We start from the raw sequence: 24151 nt of genomic DNA, 5'->3' as shown, positions 1-24151 counted from the left end.
TGCTGAGTCTTCTATCCACAAGCGATGTATGTTTTTCCACTTACGTAGTTCTCTTTTGCTGTAGTGTCTTGTAGCTTTCTTTGTATAAGTCTTTTACATCTCTGGTTAGATTTACTCCCAAGTATTTTATCTTCTTGGGGGCTGTTGTAAATGGTATTGATTTGGTGATTTCCTTTTCGAAGTTCTGTTTGTTGGTGTAGAGGAATTCAACTGATTTTTAAATGTTTATCTTGTATCCTGATACTTTTTGCTGAAATCTATTAGTTCTCGTAGTTTTCTTGTGGATTCTTTGGGGTTTTCTGTGTATCAACATCATCTGAAAATAGAGATACTTTTACTTTTTCCTTTCCAATTTGGATGCCCTTTATTTCTTTTTCTAGCCTAATTGTTGTGGTACGATGTGTTCCAGCACAATGTTGAATAAGAGTGGTGATAAAGAGCATTCTTGTCTGGTTCCCGTTCTTATGAGAAATGCTTTCAGATTCTCTCCATTTTGGATGATGTTGGCTGTTGCCTTTATGTAAAGGCCTTTTATTAGGTGGAGGAATTTCCCTTCTATTCCTATTTTGCTGAGAGTTTTTGTCATGAATTGGTGTTGGAATTTGTCAACTGCCTGTTCTGCATGAAGTGATAAGATCATGTGGTTCTTGTCTTCTGTTTTATTTATGTGATGGATGACATTGACTGTTTTTCTAATGTTGAACCATCCCTACATACCTGGTATGAATCCCACTTGGTCATGGTAAATTATTTTTTCGATATGTTGTTGAATTCTATTGGCTAGAATTTTGTTGAGGATTTTTCATCTAACTTCATGAGGGATATATATAGGTCTGTAATTTTCTTTTTTTGTGGAGTCTTTACCTGGTTTTGGTATCAGGAATATGGTGGCTTCACAGAATGAGTTTGGGAGTATTCTGTCCTTTTCTATGCTCTGAAATACCTTTAGTAGTAGTGGTGTTAAGTCTTCTCTGAAAGTTTGGTAGAATTCTCCAGTGAAGCCATCAGGGCCAGGGCTTTTTTTTGTTGTTGTTGTTGGGACTTTTTAAAATTACCTTTTCAATCTCTTTGTTTGTTATAGGTTTATTTAGTTGTTCTACCTCTGTTTGTTTTAGTTTAGGTAGGTAGTGTGTTTCTAGAAATTTGTCCGTTTCCTCTAACCAAAAAAAATTCATTGCCTTTGAGTCAATTCCGACTCATAGTGACCCTATAGGGCAGAATAGAACTGCCCCATAGAGTTTCCCAGGAGTTCCTGGTGGATTTGAACTGCTGACCTTTTGGTTAGGAGCCATAGCTCTTAACCACTACACCACCAGGGTTTCCCCATTTCCTCTAGGTTTTCAAATTTGTTAGAGTACAGTTTTTCATAGTATTCTGTTATGATTCTTTTAATTTCAGTTGGATCTGTTGTGATATTGCCCATCTCATTTCTTATTCCAGTTATTTGAGTTATTTGCTTCCTCTTCTGTGTTTCTTTTGTCAGTTTGGCCAATTGTTTATAAATTTTGTTGATCTTTTCAAAGAATCAGGTTTTTGTCTTATTAACTCAATTGTTTTTCTATTCTGTATTTCATTTAATTCTGCTCTAATTTTTATTATTTGTTTTCTTCTGGTGCCTGAGGGCTTCTTTTGCTGCTCTCTTTCTATTTGTTCAAGTTGTAGGGTTAATGCTTTGGTTTTGGCCCTTTCTTCTTTTTTGGATGTGTGCGTTTATTGCTATAAATTGACCTCAGAGTATGACTTTTGCTATGTCCCACAGGTTCTGGTAGGATGTGTTTACATTATCATTTGATTCTGTAAATTTCTTTATTCTGTCCTTAATTTCTTCTAATCCCAGTAGTTTTTGAGGAAGGTGTTGTTCAGCTTCCATGTGTTTGATTTTTTCCCTTGTTTTTTTCTGTTATTGATTTCTACTTTTATGACTTTATCTTCAGAAAAGATGCTTTGTAGTATTTTGATACTTTGACTTCTATTAAAGCTTGCTTTACATGGACTTGGCCTTTTTGTTCCAGAGCTGTGGTGATGCTGTGGTTAGGCATTCAGCTACTAACCAAAAGGTTGGCAGTGCGAATCCACCAGCTGTTCCTTGGAAACACTATGTGGCAGTTCCACTCTGTCCTATATGGTCGCTATGAGTCGGAATCGACTCGACAGCAACAGGTTTTTTTTTTTTCTTGTTCCAGATTCCATGCTCTCATCCAGAGAGTATAAGTTTTCCTTTGCCATGTAACTAATTACTACAAATTTAGTGGCTTAAAATAACAAGAATTTATCATCTCACAGTTTTCATGAGCCAGGAGTTAAGGCATGGCTTAGGTAGGTGCCTTTGCTCAAGATCTCACAAGGCTAAAATCAAGGTGTCATGCGGGCTGCATTTTCATTTGGAGGCTCAACTAGGAAGAACCCACTTCCAGGCTCTTTTAAGTTGTTGGCAGATTCTTTTTCTTGCGACTCTGTGACTGTGGGACCCAACTTTTTGCTGGCTGGAGGCTACCTTCAGATCCTAGAAACTACCCTCAGTTCCTTGATTTCTCAACTTGGCTGCTTACTTCATCAGTCCATCCAGGGCAATTTCTCATTCTGGCTGGCTAAGATGAGAGGAAGGATTGGAGAGCATGTGAGGAGGACATGAGCATGTGTGGACCAGCCACTGCTTCTGGGTTACCCCCTTGGGGAGGGGGCACCTGCACTTCTTTTATCAAGAATGAGAGCTCTGAATTCTGGTATGTATGTTAACTATGTGGAGTTGGTTAAAATCATTCACTCCTTTTCTTGCAATGAGTTTATTAGATCTTCCTGTTAATGAATGGCTCTTGCCTAGCTGGATTCCTAAACTGAATGTGTAGCAAGGCAAAGGAAGGTGTCAAGAATGACTCCCAATTTTCTGACTCTTGAAACTGAGTGGATGGTGGTGACATTTGTGGGCAAATGAGTAACAACCAGACTGGGGGTTGGGAAGCATAAAATGCAGTGATTTGGTGAATTAGATATTCTGAAGGATTTTTCTACTAATAGCAAAAATTAGACAAACAAAAATGGATCCTGGATAAAATATAAAATTTATTGCACTTCTTGGCTCGTGGGAAAAAGGGATATTTTCAAGGTCCTTCTATCTCAGTTTTTGGAGTCTGTGGGTGGCACAAATCAGTTAAGTGCTTTATGACTAAAGTTTGGTGGTTTGAACTCACAGAGAGGCACCTTGGAAGACAGGCCCGGCAACCTGCTTCCAAAGAGTCAGAGCCTTAGAAACTCTATGGAGCAGTTCTATTTTGCACGTATGGGGTCACCATGAGTCAGAATCAACTTGGCAACTAACAGCAGCTCCCAGTTTAAAATACACACACACACACACAGACACACACACACTGAAATAGGAGCTAAAAACCTCAGCAAGGACTGGTAAGTGAGTGCCCTAATGGAGCTTAGTAAGAGTAGGCATGCAATGAACAAATAGAATACATACTGTGTCAGCTGGTGGTAAGTGCTATGATGAAAAATATAAGCAAGCAAAGGTAAAAGAAAGTTACAGTTTTAAGTAGGTTGGCGGGGGAAAATTTCACTGAGGCTGAGTTTTGAAGAACTAAAAGAAATGAGACAGAAAGGAGTCATATAATTTTTTAAAACATATATATACACTTTTTTTAGGTTGTGTTTTAAGTCAATCAAACTTTTTTTAATTGTGCTTTAAGTGAAAGTTTACAAATCAAATCAGTCTATCATACAAAAATTTATATATGCCCTGCTATATACTCCTAGTTGCTCTCCCCCTAATGAGACAGCATGCTCCTTCTCTCCACCCTGTATTTCCGTGTCCATTCAGCCAGCTCCTGTCCCCCTCTGGCTTCTTATCTCCACTCCAGACAGGAGCTGCCCACATAGTCTCATGTGTCTACTTGAGCCAAGAAGCTCACTCCTCACCAGTATCATTTTCTATTGTATAATCCAGTCCAATCCCTGTCTGAAGAGTTGGCTTTGGGAATGATTCCTTTCTTGGGCTAACAGAAGGTCTGGGAACATGACTTCCGGGATCCTTCCAGTCTCAGTCAGACCATTAACAAAACATTTTTAATTAAGATTTTCTTGCAATCCCTAAGATATTTGAACAACATGAGTGTGAAAATGATACAGAAATGGGGTCTGCATAACCACTATGACTTCATCCGTTCACACCAGGAACAAAGAGCCCAAAAGAGAGCATATTTTCTCTTCGTCACTTTCTGCACAGTTTACGTGTAAACCAAACCCATTCCTGTCGAATCGATTCCGACTCAAAGCTTACCCAGAAGAGCTGATACAGTTTATGGCCATTTTCGAAGACTGACTAGTAAAATTTTACTGACCTGGGCTTTTAGGAAATTATTTGCAAGAGAAATAAAATGATTCATGTTCAACAAATACAAAACAAAGTGTGTGTGTTTTTAAATTTTCTTAGTCTCCAAAGTAGCTGAGATTTCAGGAATGTCTCGGCACGCTTTGCAACAGCACTGGTGTTCTGTTTGTCCCTCTGACACCAACAGTTGCTCATATCCATGACCTTGAAGAACACTTTTTGACGTATTGTGTATGCTTTTGGGACTGAAGCAGGAAAAATGCACTCTGGAAAAGATAAAATGTGTTAGTGGATCTTTAACTCTGATTTTAGAGCCTTTTTTATATTGTATATTTATAATGCCTTCCCCTCAGATTTTGCATAACAATAGCTCTTCCAGCTTAACCATCACGTACAATTACACCAATATTAGTTTGAATGAATATCATCCCCCAGCCTGCTAATAATTTTTCCTTTTTCTAATAAAATCCAAGTTGAATTATAACTTATTGAATCCCTTTACAAATTCTGTATAATCGGATTTGACAACATTTTGCTATAGCTTTGAGAAGAAACAAAAGTATGTTAAAATTATAATACCAAGAACTATGAGGAGAGCACAAAAAGCATAAATAGAGATGTCCTAGTAAAATCTAATCACATTAGCCAGGACACTTTGCTATGGAGACTTTCAAGGGAGGAAGGTGGCTGTGTTCCGACAAGATTCAGGGAATGCAAGTTCTCAATCTCAGCCCATTAGTTTGCATCATTAATTCCCCCTGTGACTTTGGGCAAGCCTTAGTTTTCTCAAAAGGGGTTGAAACAGGAGATTTCTAAGTCGACTAACTTCATATTCAGTAGTTCTCCACTGGTCTGCTTCCCAGTAGGCACCAGCTGCTCTCAGCTGACCAATGTATCATCACGAAGCAGCCTGTTTATTCAACTCATTTCCCACTGTAAAAGTCACCTTCCACATGGTCATGACCAACAACTGAGTCCTCTTTCTGCCACTTCTTGGGCCTGGATCATCATAGCTCAGACCTTGGGACACAGCAGGTATCATCTGACATGTCAATATACTCACACCAGGGTTGCTGGAGTGGACCTGTTTCCACCAAAGGAGAGATGCATATACAGCTAGTAAGAGTTCCAGCACAGTGAAGACAAGCATCACCACCAGCAAACCCTGTAAAACAGGGCATGACATAAGCCAGCTCTTGTGCTTGACTGACAGGAGACTGGGGGATGAAGGTAGCAATGGAGAGAATAAGGGTCAAAGAAAATCATTCAGTACCCTTTTCTGCTTTCTCTTTTGAATCTCTTAGCAGAAGAGATTAAAGGGAATAAGAGACAAAGGCAGTCCCCAGGTTACTAACGAGATCCTTTCCTAAATCTGTGTTTAAGTCGAATTTGCAGGTAAGTCAGAACAGGTACATACGGTTCTTATTTAGTGTCAGTTAGTCCAATGTTTGTATATAGTATATATTTTACCTTTCTGTGCATATAAAGGAAAACCTGGTGTAGTGGTTAAGTGCTACAGCTGCTAACCAAAGGGTCGGCAGTTCGAATCTACCAGGTGCTCCTTGGAAACTCTATGGGGCAGTTCTACTCTGTCCTATAAGAGTCACTATGAGTTGGAGTCGACTTGATGGCACCGGGTTTGGTTTGGTTTTTTGGTGCATATAAAACACTGAAACACTTCCAAACCACACAATGTTTTCATGAGTGTCACAAAATAGTATATGCATGCGTAAATATGAATCATTGTATGTATTTGACTCAAATTTTTAATATAATAGGTTTTATGGCAGTCTGTTCTTAAGTACAAGTTGTCTGTCGAATGACCATAACCTGGGGACTGCTTGTATTGCCTTTGTGTCCCCTGCCCCTACTAGGAGGAGTCACAGAGGAAAATTTTTCTCCTTAAAGAGCCACAGGTCTATGGTTTTAAAATCACGAGTCTGTATACAAAGAGAGGATTGACTAAGCCAGGATTGTCACCATCAACAGGTGGTGACCATCAAGGTTGGGGAAAGGGTGGCACAAAGAATGCTGCTCAGGGATGTTAGCATTTCTGCTAGGAGCTGAATCCCTTGGTGAGCCATCTCCCATCCCCCTTTCAGTCTCTGCCAGTCCTACTGGGCCAAAATATAATCATTTTGTGTTTGGGTTTAAGATTCATCCTCTGTGCTTCACTTAATTAGCATACACAGGCATGCACTTGATGGAACTAAGCATTGAGTGGTTTATCCTCGTCCCAAATTCAGACCCACGCTCTGTTCTCACTGACAATCAGAAGACAAGCATCTCTAAGGGGAAGGGGCTTCTCACCCCAGCAAAGCGACCCAGAGGAGATAATCACAAAGCTAAATAAAATACAAATAAAGAGACGGTATTTCTGCCTATGTTGAGGAGATAATATCTGTTCAACCATCGGGGAACCTAGAGAGTTAAACCTGCTGAGGTTGGAATATTTGCTACTTAAGAAAGACTACCTTTTTTTTTTTTTTTTTTTTTTGAAGAAAGACTACTGAAGGGAATAGATTTCCCACTGCCTTTATTTTATTTTTGACTTTACACAACACACTCCCCATATCATAAGCCCAGCTAAGAGATCTCATTCAGTCATATATATTTGTGTTTTCTGTCTGCCTCCAGTATTCAGAACAACAGAAATAGCAACATCTAAAAAAGCAAAGATTATGCAAAGGAGGCATGCTGAGATTTCACATGACAGGATGTTCAGTCTGGAAATACTTACTGTTAGACTGGCACTGGCCAAGAGACAGTCCTTGGCTTCATATACTGAGTAGTAGTAGTCTGAGTAAGGCAATGATGAAAGATTCTCTGAGTCACACTGCTGAGAGGCAGTCCCCAGGGCTACCAGGCTGTCAGTGAGGAGGATGAAGCCTGTTCCAGCAGCTACAGAGCTCAATGCATTTGAGGTCAGGCTGCTCATGGCCTGGAAGAGAAAGTCTGCATTGGGCCCTCATCACCGACACAGCCCTACAGCCATTATCCCTCTGTCCATTGCACTGCAACAGTGCTTTCCTGCATCTGCTTCTCCCTTTAATTTATGCACTCATAGGGGGCACAGATTTTTTATTCATCCTTCTATCCCTTCTCACTGTCTATTGTGTCACCTGATATAATTACTAAATGTGTGTTGAATGAGAGAATGTATGAATAATTTTCTTCTTGGGGACAGGAGTTCTGTCTCCTTCACTCTTTTCCCAGGCTGGGAACACCAGGCAAGCATATACCTTCAATTTCCTTAGATGGTAGGGCCAGATGTGTGTGGGTTAGGACTCAGTGGCTCTCTCCTTCACCCTCTTAAAAACCCTCTTAGAAACAAGGAATTACCAGACCATAGCTACTTCCCCCACAAACAGTGGGTGTGGGAAGGGAGGGAGCAACAGAGGCCTTTGTTCTTCTCCATAACAACCATTCACTTTGCCTCTGCCACACACCCACAAAGGCGACTCAAGGAAAAGCCACATCCTGACACAGGAAGTTCCCAAGGTCATGGATGAAGACACATAGAAGGTGTATGAGACTGGTATGTGCTCGTAATGCTTGAAGCTGCCGTGTAATCCTAAGGACTAGGACACCAGGTTTTGAAGAGTTAACAGTGTAAGTGACAGCATGGGACGGGGTCAGAGCTCTGGACCTAGAAGCAGAAAACCTGGACTGCAGTCTCAGCTCTGTCCCTGACCCCTTCTGCATGCTTGAACAACTTCCTCCCTACTCTGAGCTTCAGTTTCCTCCTTTATAAAATGTGTAAGACAAACATTCTGATCTCTTAAGTGGCTTCCCAACTCCCCTGAATATACAGATAAGGAAAACCATGTTTGGGATGAGCTGACAATCATGTGGGCTCCACATGTGGGACTCATGACAACATGCGGGCTCCGTTGCCCATGTGGCAGCTCTGAGCGAAGGCACTCCCCTGTCCCAATCAGGCTGCTTTTCCTTTGGTGACCCAGCTCTTCAAGCCATGTAGGTATAGGACAAGAGAGAAGAGGACAGGGCAACTACCATCCCTAACACAGTTTACTTCCAATGATGCTCAAACAGAGAAGAGCATGTCCTGGGAACCTGGCACAGAGCCTGGAAAATCAGTGTCTTTGCAAAGGAATCCTCTTATTCTGGGAGAGCCCTTTCCCCAAAATGTAGACTATGACCCAGAAGACGGTATGATGGGTTGTGTTCTCATAGGTTTGATCCTTTTATAGGTAGGTATTCTAACTTCTCTAGCTTGCGTCTGTCTTTTTTTCTGAAGCGGCTCCTGCTTTATGTAAGGAGAAAACATAGATTGGGTTCCCCAGGAGGGACCAAAGGTCATTTTCTAGAACCTTTAAGGCAATAGAATGATTCTAAGGATTTTGAGGAAATCAAAAGAGATATTGGCAGTGACCTGAGCAGTACCACCTGCCTTCAGCTCTTCTGTCAGTGTTGACATCACAGATTTGCCTCTCCTACTACCATTCCATGTACTCTCTAGAAACCTTTGCAGACAAGAATACACATTTGCTTACCCTCATTCTTCCACCATCTTACTTTCCCCTTAGTTTTTCTTGGTCACCCCAATTACCAAGGATAGTTTTTTGGATGGTGATAGTCTCTTCCAGTCCAAATGAAGATGCCAACATCATCTCTTGGGCAGTAAAGGAACTCCCACCATACTCCTTACCACCTTATTCAGTGGTCAAGGTAACAGGTTGAAAAGAGTCTAAGATAAAACCCAAATCCACTGTGGTCAATTCCAACTCATAGCAACCCTATAGGACAGAGTAGAACTGCTCCATAGGGTTTCCAAGGCCCTAAATCTTGACAGAAGCTGACTGCCACATCTTTCTCCTGCGGAATGGCTGGTGGGTTTGAACTGCTGACATTTTGATTAGCAGCCAAGTGCTTAACCACTGTGCAACCAGGGTCCTTGAGTCTACGATACATAAAAGACTTAGTTTCACCCTAAGTAGCGTGTCCTTTGTCCTTGTCTCTGGACAAATAACCCTTAGAGTAAGGGCGGGGGGGGTGTGGCTTGGTCTGGGACTTCCAGGCCACACCTAAGGATTTGTGCTTGAGAGGGGGGCTGGCCAGACCCGAAAGGACTCAGTTGGAAGGCCCGTAACAACTAGCCTCAGAAAGCACGATTTAGCCTATCATGCAAGACTGGCCAAGAAAGCCCAGAATACTAAGGTTCAGAGAACATCCAGACTGGTGAAAGGAGGGTGGTGTTCCCTCTCTAAGACATAGCAGCTCCACACTGGGAACCTTCCAGATCTTGCTCATGGATCTCTTCCTCATGATGATCCTGATTTATATCCTTTACTATAATAAAACTAGTAGTTACAATATCTTCCATGAGCTCTGTGAGTTGTTCCAGTGAATGAACACACCCAAGGATGGTGTGTTCTGACCTACCCCTGGGTGGCTAGGGGCAGAGAGAGAGAGAGCGTCTTGTGGGTGGCTGGTATCATAAATGATGGAGAAGTGGGAAAGCAGGGATATAATCTATCTCCAACTCCTGGGAATGGGCTTTATGCTGATTCTCACCCATGAAGCTATCTATCATTGTAGTATATTTGAAAATTTCTAATGCTTAAACAACTTAAGTAAACTCCCTCCAAACTTAAAATATGATACAGAAGTACCTACAGAAGGCAAGAAATCTTGGCTATACAACTAGTTCTACCATGGGCCAGCAGCAGTCCTTGGTCTCCCTCACCTGCTCTGAGCCTCATTTCCCTAAACTGTAAAATGGAGATTTTTTTTGGCTAGAAAAGTTAACTCTGAAAAAAGGAGATTTGATGGTTTTCATACTTACAAAGTCCTCAGCTGATTTTTTCCCAGAGATAATTGAGAGGGATCCAGTAATGACAAACTGGTCAGAAAAGAGAGAAATGGTCAGTTCAATTGTTTTGTGGAAATGTGGCTACCATGTTACGGTCAATCATTCAGTCAATAAGTATTGTTGAAAAACTTTAAGGGAGCTAACACTGCAAGAATGGTGTGGGTCCATAGTGACAAAAAAAAAAAAGTGACAGGAAGGCTCAATTTCTGCCCTCAGGGTTCTCTCATTGATTTTGAAGAATGGGCAGGCACAGAGAGGAGAAAGATCTATGTAGTACAAATCCTAGGACCTGAGGAGGCCAGGAAAGAAGGTGTATGAGGAAGGGAAGAGAGGTGCTAAATTACAGTGTTGACAGAGACGAGGATGAGATAGGCCAATGACTTGAAGGGATAGAAAGATGGGAGCAGCCAACAGAAGCACTTGAGGCAAGGATTCTGAAATGGCTAAGGCACAGAAACACATGGGCTTCAAGCTACTGATGTAGGTGGCCTGGGCCATTCTGGAAGCTGAGGAAAACTGGAAAGGCAAGATCAGATGTGAGAAGTCTTCCATCACAAAGCCCCAGAAGTCAGTATTCAATCCCAATGGTATTAAGAATCTAGCTTGTGGTGGGAGGCTGTTCTGAGAAGCTGAAACACCAGTTATACTTGTACCTTAGGGTTTGGTTAGGTCCAAAGAGAATTTCGTGTTGCCAGCATGAACTAATTCTAGCTTTCATAAGACAATGTGTGTTAGAAAATTCAAGGATAAATTATGTTTTAGGGGCAGGAGCAGAGTCTCTGTGTGTGATCTCACGGAGGTGGTGCCTTGGTATAATTTATCTGCCCAGAATTTCTTTTTTTTTCCTTTGTATAAGATATTACATGGGAAAGAATTGTACCTTTTGTGGGAGGGAGTGAGGTGGCTCAGACTACTTAAAAAAAAAAATCCTCTAGGCTGATCTTCATAAACCATTGAGCAGAAGGCAACTAAAAGGGTTTTCCAAGTACTCAGAATTGCCCCTTAGCACATAGTAAGAGTGCCCCTGTTTCCTCACGAATCCTACCATCACTAATTCTTTGCAAACCAGTGATATCTATTGATTAGAAATTGTTTAGAAATGACCTCACTTTCTATCTACCAGATGGATTATTTTTAAAATAGAATGAATCCAAAGGCCTCATGCAAAAATCAAGGTACTTTTCCAGAGGCATGTGGAACAGAGCCAGGTAAGAAATGCTGTACCGATATGATATGTCCACTATATTACCTTCCTCTCTTGCCTCTGGCCTCCCACCAACCCCTTTCTTGGCTGCTCATGCAAGAAGACAGATCCAGCCCTTCTTCTCCTCTTCCTGCACAGGAGAGACATAATGTGGGATGATAACAGAGGGAAAGTCTAAGGCCTTGGCCTTCTTTTTCTGTGTTCCAACCTCTTAGGGACTTAGTTACTCCATGACAAAGCACCAAGTTAGCATTTATAAAGCAGGTTCCCTCTTGGAGACCACACTCTACTTACACACAGAGATCCTACAAATGGGTACCCAGACATCAAAATGGTAGAAACTTCTGGCTTGAAGTGGGAAGCGTAAGGAGCAGAAGCCAAAATTGCTCCCAAACTTGAAATCACCAGGCAAGATAGGATCTGGATAGTCTGCAAGACAAATTAGGTGGGGAAAGGGATTTTAAGAATTGGTTCAGTTCACCTCCCCAAGACAACTATTTTTACTGTCATAAAAATCCTAAAGGGATGTATTTTGGTATGCAAAGTTTTCTTTCAGGTGCTTTTGAATATGCCCTGGATATGACCTGTATGCTGTTCGTGGTAAAAAATCATCAGGGCTCTTCTTATTTTAAGACCTCCTTTTAGCAGTAAGCTGGTTCGATCACTGAGTAATGGCATTTGTTCTTGCTCATGGAGAGCCCGAACACTATTTTTCACAGCTCCTCAAGTCTATTACAGTGGCTCCAGCCCCATTCCCCTTCCTGTGCTCCTGGGAACACTTGAATTTTTCCTCTACATCCCAACAGAAAGCTGGGAAGTACAGATATTTTTCCTACCACTCCCAAGATAAAAGTTAGACACGTGGACATAGAACCTATTCTGCTCAGCCTCATTGGCTCTACAGATCAAATGCCTGATTCTGACAGAAACCTAAGGTAAACCTCAAAATAAAATCACTGTACAACTAAGCACCCACTTAGCATGCACAAAGCAGTTCTCCATGCATTATGTCATGTGTATATCACAGTAAACCACAAAGCAAGCAAAGAAAGGACTTTTATCCAGCTATAGTTGATGAAACTGAATCAGGGAAGAGGTGCTGTTAAAAGAAGAACTCTTGCTTCCAGATCCAGGTTTCTTCATTTAGTTTTCACTTATCCATTTCATTAGATGAAATATAGACAGTGGTGAGCTTTTCATTATTGTTGTTGACAGGACCCAGGGCATGACTCAGGAGCTGAGAGGACAGGGCATTGGAATGATCATCAACATGGGTACTGAAATAGCCAAGGTTTATGATAGGAACTCTACCGGAGGGAGAGTCAGTGATCTAGGGGTCAACATCTTCAAGGAATACGATAGAATGACCCGGAGAAGTGAAAGCGGAGGAAGTGAGTTATACAGTAGGATCACATGAGGTTCTAAAGTAGGTGGTTTTAGGGATGAAGAAAAACTGATCTGGAAGTATCTGTGAGAAACAAAGAGAATACCAACCTCACCTCCACGCCCAGAGCTGAGAGTTGCAGTAGAACCAGTCCCCTCAGGAGGTAGCTGGATTTCTGACTGCACAACAGATGAAGGGGCTTTGAGAAAAGAATTTGAAGTCAAGTTACGGTGTTAACCGAACCTGAATTCCAGAGGATATATTTGGGTAGATTTCCAAAGATGGAACAGGTAGGAATTGATTCTTAAAAGAGGATGTTCAGAACAATGTGGGGATTATAGTCCTGGATATAAGGGATGATAATCTAGAGCACTTGGGAGCTTTGTAGTGACTCAGGGAGTAAAAGTATGATGAGTCCAGATTGTCTCATCTCAAAGGGTTTGAAAAAAATGAGGTCCAAATAAGGTCTAGCTGAATCATACCGAGTAAAATTTTATGGTTAGTTCCAAAATCTCTTCTATACTAAAGGCAGATTAGGAGAAACTTAATTGAGTAGCATCCAGGTGAAAAAACACATAATGACTTTAATTAGTTTACAGAAAGGCCTAAGGAGGATATAGTCTTTCTATAAAGTCCCATTTTATGTTCCAACCAGCCTGGAGTCAGCTAAGGAAAAAACAAAACAAAATAAAACAAAATATTCTCCCAGGTCCATTGTAGATTTGTAGTCTGGATACATTCACAATCTAGTCCCTCAGTTTTCTTCCTGTAAGGAGATGGATTTACCCCAAGAACTGTGGCCTCTTTTTGCAGATCACTCTTCAGATTATCCTCTTTTTGGTAGGTATGTCCATGTTTCTCTCTCTGGGGAATATTGATGTCCTTTGGAATGAAGGTGTTAAAGGTCCCCTTGGTCTTGGGCTGTGGTAGCATGATGCTGATGTTGCTGGAAGAGACAGTGAACTCAGTTAGGACCCACGGTTTTCACTGAAAGTCATAAGCCTCCTAGGGACTTTTCAGAAACTTAATAAGGTGCTTTCCCATTATCCAAGGGATGACTTGTGTATTAGGAACAAAACAGAACGTGGGGAGCAGTAGAAACCTTGGAATGCTAGCATGCTTGCCAAATCTGTCCACTGTAGACAAGAATGCCACTGGAAGAAAACTGGAAAATTTTAGGAGAATCTCATAACTGAGAGGCAAACATTTCCCACAGAACTTGCTTTGCAGCCCTAGTGTATCTGCCTCTCTCCCTGCAGCAGCCCCTACTTCCAGCTTCCCTTCCCTGCTCCCTGTATCTCCTCCTCACCTGTGGCACATTCCCACACCATGTTCCCCAGGACTGCGCATGTATACTCCTTGTATACTGCCTAGTCCTCTACCCTAGCCTTAATTTTCTTTCCGTTAAGATGTTGAGTGAATCCTATTCCAGCTCTCTTTCCAATATAGGGCCTTTCCTACCCAGAGTGCCGCCTTGTTTATACTGACTTAATGATTATTAATCTGAACATTTATTGAACTCCTGCTGAATTCCAGGCTCTAGGCCATAGTAGCTCTAGTTCTTACAACAACTCTGCAAGTGAAAAGTTATTAAACCCATTTTACACAACAGAAACTCTGGACTAATAAGTTCAAGTGACTTTTGTTTTTGAAATACAGTCATGTGTCACTTAATATCCAGGATAAAAAAAAAAAAGAATACGTCCTGTGAAATAGGATGTTATGTGATTTCGATGTTGTGCAAACACCCTATTATATGCAGGCAGTCTTGTACAATCCGTAGTTATTAAAACCTCATGGGAGCCTTCCAGACAAAGCCTGAGAGCTGTGTCCATTGGATACAGGAGGCCAGCCTTGCTAAGCGTGCAGCCTGGAAGGGGCTGTGCTGGCAGCCTCACTGGGACTTTGTGCACAGCCAGGCTGGGGGCTGTGGGGTGGAGAGGTGAGGCAGAGGAGCCGCTGGCAGGCACTGTCCTTCGCCAGGAGTGACCGTCTGCAACGCTGCTGGGCAGGTGAATGAAGCCAGGAAGAAGGGTAGGGGGAGGAGGCAGAAGGGGAGGCACTGTGGGATTGGAATGTGCGCTGGAGCCCTGCTGCCTGTTCACTCTGGGGGTTTGGGATCTTTAAAACCATTAGGGGAAAATAACAAACAAAAATAGAACTGCTATCTCTTAAAACAAACAAAAACCTTATGGGACCACGGAGATATACGGGGTCAGAGTATTGCCTAAATAGACAGCACATGACTGTAGTTACACAAAGCACTCAGCTTGGGGCATAGGAAGTGCTTAATAAATAATAAATATAATTATAATTAGCCTGTGTTTGCATACTGGGAAGTACCTGAAATGGGTCGCTGTGGCCCAGAAGCTTGTGATATTTTCTTCTATACCACATGACTTCTCCTCATACCCCTCTTTCTTCCTTCCTAACATTGCAATCTCCAGTGGTAATATAGAGCAGTGGTCTGCTGTCCAGCAAGGTAGCTGGGCCTCTGTGGTGTCAGCAGCAGGGCTTAGTCACTGGGATGGTCCCCAGATATGTTTTCAGCACAACATTCTCCCTTCTGAGAGCCACAGTTTGGATAATGGCTTGAGGTCACCTGAAGGTGCCAGAGTTCTGCTCCCTGTCACTTCACCTCAATGTTGTCAGATGGTTCCAGGCTCTTTTAGGAGCCTTGGTGGCACAGTGGTTCAGCACTTGGCTGCTAACCGAAAGGTCAGTGGTTCGAACCCACCAGCACTATGCAGAAGAAAGATGTGGCAGTCTGCTTCCATAAATAGTATAGCTTTGGAAACCCTATGGGGCAGTTCTACTCTGACCTATAGGGCCGCTGTGAATCAGAATCAACCTGACAGCAACGTGTTCCAGGCTCTCTGAAATGGAGTATATGACATATACAGGTTGGAAATGGCACACAAAATTTCATTACTAGTGAAAGAGAGTCCAATGACTGTGCCCTCTAGTTGCACATCTGGACATGTCTTACAGTCCAGTTCTATACTTATGTTTCATTTCCCCCAATTACTACTAAACTCACTGTGCTAATTAACCAATTGCCTTCCGGTTGATCATGACTCATGGCGATTCCATGCGTGTCAGAGTAGAACTGTGTTCAATAGGGTTTTCAATGGCTAACTTTTCAGAAGTAGATCACCAGGCCATTCTCCCAAGGTGCCTCTGAATGAACTCAAACCTCCAGCCTTTCGGTTAGCAGCCAAACACTTAACCGTTGGCACCACCCAGGGACTTCTTAAACTCACCATAGGCAAATTATTTTAGTCACCTCATAGGTTTGTGGTGAGGATAAGACAAGATGATGCATGTAGTGGGTTCAGTATAGAGCAGGGCACATGATAAACTCAATATGTATCAGCTGTATCTAAAACTCATTAGAATGTCATCCCTGATATTTACTAGCTAGCCAGGGACAGATTATTTCTGCCGATTCATCCTCAGTTTCATAACATATAAAAGAAGGACAATAATACTATCATGAAGGACTCATGAGGATTTGAATAGATGAGTGCCTTTTCTTGCAACTCTCTGAGTTTTATCAGGTGCTCCTCAATGCTAAATAAGTATTAGTGACCTCTACCTAAATCTATCTATGCCTTGGTCAAGTTTCCCAAGTGATTTGAGTATTTTATCTGAAGCGTTATTAAAACTAAAGGTCTCCTTATAGTCTTGAGGGGGCAGATCAGTCCATTAGCATAATATAGTTCATAAAGACAGTGTTCTGCATCCGAGTTTGGTGAGTAGTCTCTGGGTCTCAAAAGCTTGTGAGCAGCCATCTAAGATACAACTATTGATATCTACTCATCTGGAACTAAAGAGAAAGAAGGAAACCAAAGATTCAAAGAAGAAACTAGTCTACAGACCAATCATCGACATGAATAACATCATCTCCCTTCAGACCAGAAGAACTAGATGGTGCCCAGCTACCACTACTGACTGTTCCAACCAGAGACTCAATAGATGGTCCTGGACAGAATGGGAGAAAAATGTAGAGCAAAACTCAAATTCCTAAAAAAAGTGCAGACTTACTGGACTGGTAGAGACTAGATGAACTCCAGAGACTGTTGCCCTGGGATACTCTTTAATCTTGGAACTCAAACTACTACCAGAGGTCACCTTTCAGCCAAGTGACAGATTGACCCATAAAATAAATAATATCAGCTGTGAATACTGTACTTCTCAAAATAATTGTCTAGGTGAAACCAAATGGTAAACATTTACCCTAGGCCAAAGACGAGAAGGCAAGGGGGGACAGGGAAGCTTGATTAATGGAAATAGAACAACCAAAATGGAAATAACGAGACGGCTGATATATTGTGAAGAATGTAACCAACATCACTGAACAACATGTATAGAAATTGTTAAATGAGAACTTAATTTCCTGTGTAAACTTTTACCAAAAAATGCAATAAAATATTTAAAAATATATATAAAGTTCTCCTTGTTAAAGGAGCTAATTTTCATTTCTTGGAATTTTGAAATCTGGGCAGAACTATGGGTGAGGTGTCCCAAACCAGGGGAGGAATAGTGTTAACACTGAGTTCCCGTAGTAGAGTTGGGGCAAGGCTGTCTTGGATGGTTCTAGGTCCCTTCTGTTGAGAATTCCAGCACATCTTTAAAGCTAGAGAAATGGAAAAAGTATCAGACTTGAAGAGATTCTAGGTTTCAAGTTTAAACAGTAGTTCCAGATAAAATAATAATTGTTAACTTTTATTGAGTAAAAAAAAAAAATTACTAATTAACTCTGTTAAGAGCTTGCATGGGGTCCCATTTAAGCTACCCAATGGCTATCAGAGATTAGAGCTGTTGCTATTTGAATTCGGAAGGTTAGAAAAATGAAGCTTAGAGAGGTTAATAGTTTGCATCAGATTGGTATATCCAGCAAGTAGTGGAGGCAAGATTTGAAACCAGCCAGTCTAACATCATAGCTCTTCTATATCCCGTACACGTTTGGGGATGGCTGTCTAGCTATGTCTGATCCTCAGTTTCTGCATGCCTCCTCCCCTACAGCTGAAACTCACTGGCTACAACTGACCAGCCTATGCTCTTCCCTAGGAACATTGTGACCTTAGGGAGTGTGAATTGAAGGTCTCTATCTCCACAATTATCCCCATATTGTGGTAACATAGCTTCTGCCTTGCTCCTTGTGGTTTAATAGCCCAAATCTGCCAACAGGACCTCTCATTCTTTCCAGCCTTATTAACTAGTTTTGCTAGTTCTGGATTTCTTCCTGTATTTTTCATTTCTTATACATAAGGACTACAGGATATGTTTGATTCCCAGCCTGAAGGTAAGAACTGCAAGACTGGTGACAACCCACTCTGATACCATGTATATGTGTTTTCTTTTATTATTTTCTAATTCTTGGTTTAAAAGAGTACATAAAGTAGCAAATTCAATAAAAAAGGGAACAAAATTTAAGAAGAAAACAAACAAAAAAATTCCTTAAATCCCACCTACCATGCAATTCCAAAAGGTCAGCAGTTCGAATCCATTAGGCACTCCTTGGAAACTCTGTGGGGCAGTTCTACTCTGTCCTATAGGGTCACTAGGAGTCAGAACCGACTTGACGGCAACAGAATTTTTCTTTCTTTTTTTTTTTTTTTTGCCATGCAGTAACTATGGTTTCATGCGCGTCCTTTAAATTCTTTTGTTTTTCTTCTCTCTCATTTTGTTTCTCTCCTCTGTCTTTTTAAATGTTCATACCCGTTGCCATCAAGTCATTTCCAATTCATAGCAATGCTATAGGAAAGAGTAGAGCTGCCCCATAGGGTTTCCAAGGCTGTAATCTTTGTGGAAGCAGAGTACCACTTCTTTCTACTGCGGAGAGGCTGGTGCATTTGAACTGCCAACCTTTTGGTTAGCAGCTGAGTGCTTAACCACTGTACCACCGGGGGGTCCTTATCTATGTTCATATGCGTTCATAATTCTACATAAACGAAGTCTTTCTATTCATGCCACTTAGCAGTATTCTTTTTGCACTCAACATTATTTTGTGAACATCTTTGACATGAAAACCCAAATAAAAAATATATATCTATATAACTTACTGTATAATTTATATTATATTTTTATGTTAATACTATATTGTATTAATTTCTATATAAATTAAATATATTAAATACTTATATTTAATAAAAACCCTAACTTTAAAAACTGAATGGTATATTCCAATGAATGGATATTTCAAGATTCATTTAACCAGTCACATATTCATGGTTATTTGTGTTGTTTCTATATTTTTACCATTATGACCAGTGCTCTGATGAACATCTTTGTACCCCTGTGGTGCATTGCTTGTCCAATAATCTCCTTAGATCAATGCATAGAAGTCGATTTACTGAGTTTAAATATGATACTTAAATTTTTGACACATTTCTACTTTTCAGTAGATTATCTCTGGTTTCATAGGAAGTTTCCAGTCTAGTGCCATTATCTCCGCCAAATACAACAGGCTGATGCTTTGTCCCTCCACATTTACCTAGTAAATACAAACTTGGAGTGGTCCACACTTTTTCAAGATAGTTCTAAAAAAACTCCCACTTTGGAGACAAATTGTGGACTGGAGGCCCACAGCTCTGCACATAGCAGTTTTCTCCATTACAGAATGAGAACAGAGTTGTGGGTCCTGATTCAGGACTTAATGTAGTTGCACAGTTTTTGTTGAGAGCACTCTATGTGTTAGAATGAGTGACACACCATGGAAATGCAGAGAATTGAAAATCATTACCTCAAAACTTTAAGGAAACCCAAAGGTTGTTTCAGAATCCCTTGGTGGTGTCAACGGTAAACATGCTTGTCTCCTAACTGAAAGGTTGGCAGTTTGAGTCCACCCAGAAGCACCTCAGAAGAAAGGATTGGTGATCTACTTCTGAAAAATCAGCCACTGAAAACCCTATGGAGCACAGTTCTACTCTGACATACCTGGGGTGGCCATGAGTCGGAATCAACTTGACAGCAACTAGTTAAGGTTGTTTCACCCATGCTATTATTTGGAAAATAAGTAAACTGAAGCCCAAATTGGGGAATGACTCACCAACTTATGAGGAGGTCAGTAGCCAAGACAGGATGAGAATCTTGGTATACCAGCTGTCTATTCAAAAGCACATAATCTCTCCAAGAGTCATAAGCCAAGTCAAGGTGCCTACCTGTGCTTGCAGGCCAGTCCTATGTATTATGGCTGGTGGCCCAGCTCACCCCGGGGCTCTTAGCCAGAACCTCCCACTGGCTGTTCCTGATAGCACACCCTCTCTGCTCTGCTCTCCAACCTCTAAGACTTCCTGTCCCTTTATCACACAGGATATGAATTTTGCTGTACTTACAGATGGTTGAATTATGAAATGTGCCTCTGCTTCCTCTTTCTAAATTTTGCTTGTCTGGAAAAATGACATGAGATAGAAGTAACATAAGAGGAAGAGCTACACACAGAGGAGTGAGTCGCACACTCCCAGGGTAGAATTATTTCCCACCAATTCCTATCTGGAGCAAGGTAAGTCATCTAGCTCCTATTAGTCTGAGTTTTCCATATTCGAGAGGGGTTGATAATAATTCCACTACAGCTGTTGGGAGAATTAAAGAGAAAGGATGTAAAGAGCCTGCACAATGTAGGCACTCAAGAAACAATAAATATCGATAATTATATTCATTTTGCATTTGGAAGAATTTATTTATTTTCCCATTCCCCAGGGTCTTGGCAAACAGAAAACAATGTGAGGGGACTCACTGTCTATTTATTACATCTTTTGGCTGCCACTTTATTCCATCTCTGGCTTCATAGCTTCTTAACCTCATGCTTACTGTCTAGGCATATCTTGGGAGGATACAAGTGGATTGGAGGTGGGGGCAGAGCCTCAGACTCTGGGCAGTATGGATTACTGAGGGGATACTGTTGCCACTTTCACATTCCTTGTAAGGTTCTTTGGAGAACAGCCTTTGGTCAGAATGGGAGGGATTAGGAAGCCTCTGGGAACTGCAGCCTGGACTAGCAAATGGTGGTACCATGTGCTCCAAATACTCTCAATTTGGCTACTGAGAGACAAGGAAACGTAAACCAAAACCAAACCCACTACCATCAAGCCGATTCCAACTCAGAGCGACGCTATAGGACAGAGTAGAACCACCCCATAGAGTTTCCAAGGAGCACCTGGCGGATTTGAACTGCCGACCTCTTGGTTAGCAGCTGTAGTACTCAACCACTACACCACCAGGGTTTCCAAACATAAACCAGGGAGGTTTTAATAGCTCATAATGCATTTGGACAGAATTTTAGTTCAATCCTTTTATTCTCCAAATGAGGCTGATATTGCTGAAGAAAACTGCCCATGATTGCACATTAAGTCAGTAGAAGAAGTAGGAATAGAATCCAAGTCTCTTGCTACCCAGTCTTGGGGTTGCCCCATGGCAACTGTCTGCCGTTTTGTTGCCATCTTAACTTTCACAACATCATGGTCATGTAAAAAAATCTCCATGGTCCAGACCTGCCTCTGGGTCTGTAACCTGCTTTGACCAATTGCCAAAGAAGGATGTTGGTCATAAGAGCTTCTCTCATACCTCTTCTGAGTCTGAGAAGGAATTTATGGCAAAATCAGTTAGATATCCAGTCTGTCTTGTCATGCATATACAGAATAATAACAAAATACCTTCAGAGTTATTGTGGGGATTAAGTCAGATAACATATACTTGTTTTCAACATAGAGCCTGACACATATTAATGTTCTGGAAAACCTATATTCCTTGTCCAGCATCTTCTTCTACCCTTTTTCTAGAAAAGTGTATTTTACGTATAGATTCATCTCTGGTCTCTCTACTTAATCCTTCTCCATTTCCTCTAAACCTATCCTCATCTGCATTGACTAAGGTTCCTATGCAGCACAAATGGTTTGCACTTGACTACTGACATAAAAGTTGGTTGTTTGAACCAGGGCTTCCAACTGGTTTGTTTTAGTTTGACTCCCTGCTGAGAATTTGCATCTCCACCCAGATATACTGAATCAGAATCTACATTTTAACTTATAAATCCCAGAAGATTCATAAGACACACGTAAGAATCACCTGGGTCACACCACTATTAAAAAAAAGTTACTAAGCACTAATAAAAAAACAGAAAATAACAAATGTTGGAGAGGCTGCGGGAAGATTAGAACTCTTAGGCAATGCTGGTACAACCCTTTTGGAAAATGATATGGCACTTCCATAAAAGCTAGAAATAGAAATATCACACAATCCAGCAGTCCGACTCTGAGGAATATATCCTAGAGACATAAAAGCCATCACACGAATAAACATATATACATCCATGTTCATCGCAACATCATTCACAATAGCAAAAATATGGAAACAACCTAAGTGCATATCAACAGATGAATGGAGAAAAAAACTATGGTACATATACACGATGGAATACTACATAATGATAATGAACAATGATGAATCTGCAAAACATCTCACAACATGGATGAATTCAGAAGACATTATGCTGAGTGAAATAAATCAGTCACAAAAGGACAAATATTGTGAGACCACTGTTATAAAAACTCATGAAAAGTTTGACACATAGAAAGAAACAATATTTCATGGTTATGAGGGAGGAGCGGAGAGGGAAAAACACTAAATAGACAATAGATAAGTGGTAACTTTGGTGAAAGGTAAGACAATACACAATAGTGGGGAAGCCAGCACAACTTGTCCAAGGCAAGGTCATGGAAGCTCCATAGACACATATAAACTCCCTTAGGGACCCAGTTACTGGGCTGAGGGCTAGGGACCATGGTCTCGGGGAACATCTAGCTCAACTGGCATAGAATAGTTTATAAGGAAAATATAAATACATCCTACTTTGGTCAGTTGCATCTGAGGTCTTCCAAGCTTGTGAGCAGCCATCTAAGATACTCCACTGATCCCACCCTGTCTGGAGCAAGGGAGAATGAAGAAAACCAAAAATACAAAGGAAAGATTAGTCCAAAGGACTAACGAACCCCAAGTATGACAGCCTCCACCAGACTGAGTCCAGCACAACTAGATGGTGCCCGGTTACCACCACCAACTGCTCTGACAGGGATCACAATAGAGGGTCCTGGCCAGAGCTAGAGAAAAATGTAGAATAAAATTCAAACTCAAAAAAAGACCAGACTTACTGGTCTGACAAAGAATGGAGAAACCTCAACAGTATGGCCCACAGACACCCTTTTAACTAGTACTGAAGTCACTCCTGAGTTTCACCCGTTAGTCAAAGATTAGACAGGCCTAAAAAACAAACAATAATACTTGTAGTTCAATCACGTATATGAAACAAAACGGGCACAGCTGCCCAGGGGCAAGGATGAGAAGGCAGGAGGAGATGGGAAAGCTGGATGAATGGAAATGGGGAACCAAAGGTCGAGAAGGGGAGAGTGTTGACATGTCATGGGGGTGGCAACCAATGTTACAAAACTATATGTGTATTAATTGTTTAATGAGAAACAACTTTTCTCCGTAAACCTTTACTTAAAGCACACATACACACACGCACAAAGAATAGCTTGGGAATCTTGTTAAAATGTAGATTCTGATTCAGTATATCTGGGGTGGAAAAGCAAATTATCATCAGGGAGTCAAAATGGAATGAACTGATTCAAAACCCTGGTTTGAACCCACCCAGTGGCATGGAAGAAAGGTCTGGCAATCTGCTTCCATAAAGATTACAGCCAAGAAAACCTGGTGGAGCAGCTCTACTCTGTAACACACGGGGCTGCCGTGAGTTGGGACTGACTGGGCAGTAACAGGCTTGGTTTTTTAGGTTTGGTGCCTTGAATGGAATATTCTCAGCCTTTTTCAAAAGTGTCCTCCTGGTGCTCTAGACTAGCAAGTGAATCATGGTGCTAAGCTTGCCTCAAGGGTACAGTCTAGGGATATCCCAATTCCCCATCTTCCCTACCCCCAAGTGACTATGAAGTTACACAAATGGAAATGCTTCTTAGAGCTCAGAGGACTGGCCTTAAGGAGGTGACTGGGATATTTTCTCTACAAGCAGGGGATGACTGAGCTGAGGCAACTCCTCAGGGAGAGTATACTGACTAGGGCCAGCGTTCAGGGTCTGACTGTCCAAGGAGCAGGGACAGACGGCCCAGTATGCAAGGTAAGCACCCACCACTTGTCCGTCAGTTTGTCATACTATGGTGGCTTGTGTGTTGCTGTGAAGCTGGAAGCTATGCCACTGGTATTTCAAATATCAGCAGGGTTGCCCATGGTGGACACATTTCAGCGAAGCATCCAGAATAAAACAGACTAGGTAGAAGGACCTGGCAATCTATTCTAAAAAAGCTGGCCAGAGAAAACCTTATGAATAACAGTGGAATATTGTCTGATAAGCAAAGATGTCACTTTAAGGACTAAAGTGAGCCT

The 24151-nt window shown here is 41.4% G+C and overlaps 1 protein-coding gene across 3 annotated transcripts; it reads right to left on the bottom strand.

The window, feature by feature from the left end:
* Positions 1-3051: 3051 nt before the first annotated feature.
* Positions 3052-20047, bottom strand: MS4A7 (membrane spanning 4-domains A7). 3 transcript variants are annotated; one of them, XM_049892093.1, is made up of 7 exons: positions 19809-20047; positions 13541-13700; positions 11665-11799; positions 10140-10196; positions 7071-7271; positions 5394-5495; positions 3052-4596 (listed from the first exon to the last, which is right to left on the bottom strand). In XM_049892093.1, the coding sequence occupies exons 2-7, from the start codon at positions 13685-13687 to the stop codon at positions 4522-4524; spliced, it is 717 nt and encodes a 238-aa protein (XP_049748050.1). In that variant the 5' UTR covers positions 13688-13700; positions 19809-20047; the 3' UTR covers positions 3052-4521. The 3 variants fall into 3 exon arrangements, with proteins under 3 accessions (XP_049748050.1, XP_049748051.1, XP_049748052.1); XM_049892094.1 differs by having other exon boundaries at positions 19921-20047; XM_049892095.1 differs by lacking the exon at positions 5394-5495.
* Positions 20048-24151: the final 4104 nt, after the last annotated feature.

This window comes from Elephas maximus, chromosome 7, assembly GCF_024166365.1.
Source record: "Elephas maximus indicus isolate mEleMax1 chromosome 7, mEleMax1 primary haplotype, whole genome shotgun sequence".
Classification (NCBI taxonomy): domain Eukaryota; kingdom Metazoa; phylum Chordata; class Mammalia; order Proboscidea; family Elephantidae; genus Elephas; species Elephas maximus.
Note: the sequence above shows the minus strand (reverse complement) of the source record. Positions and strands in the feature narration are given on the sequence as shown.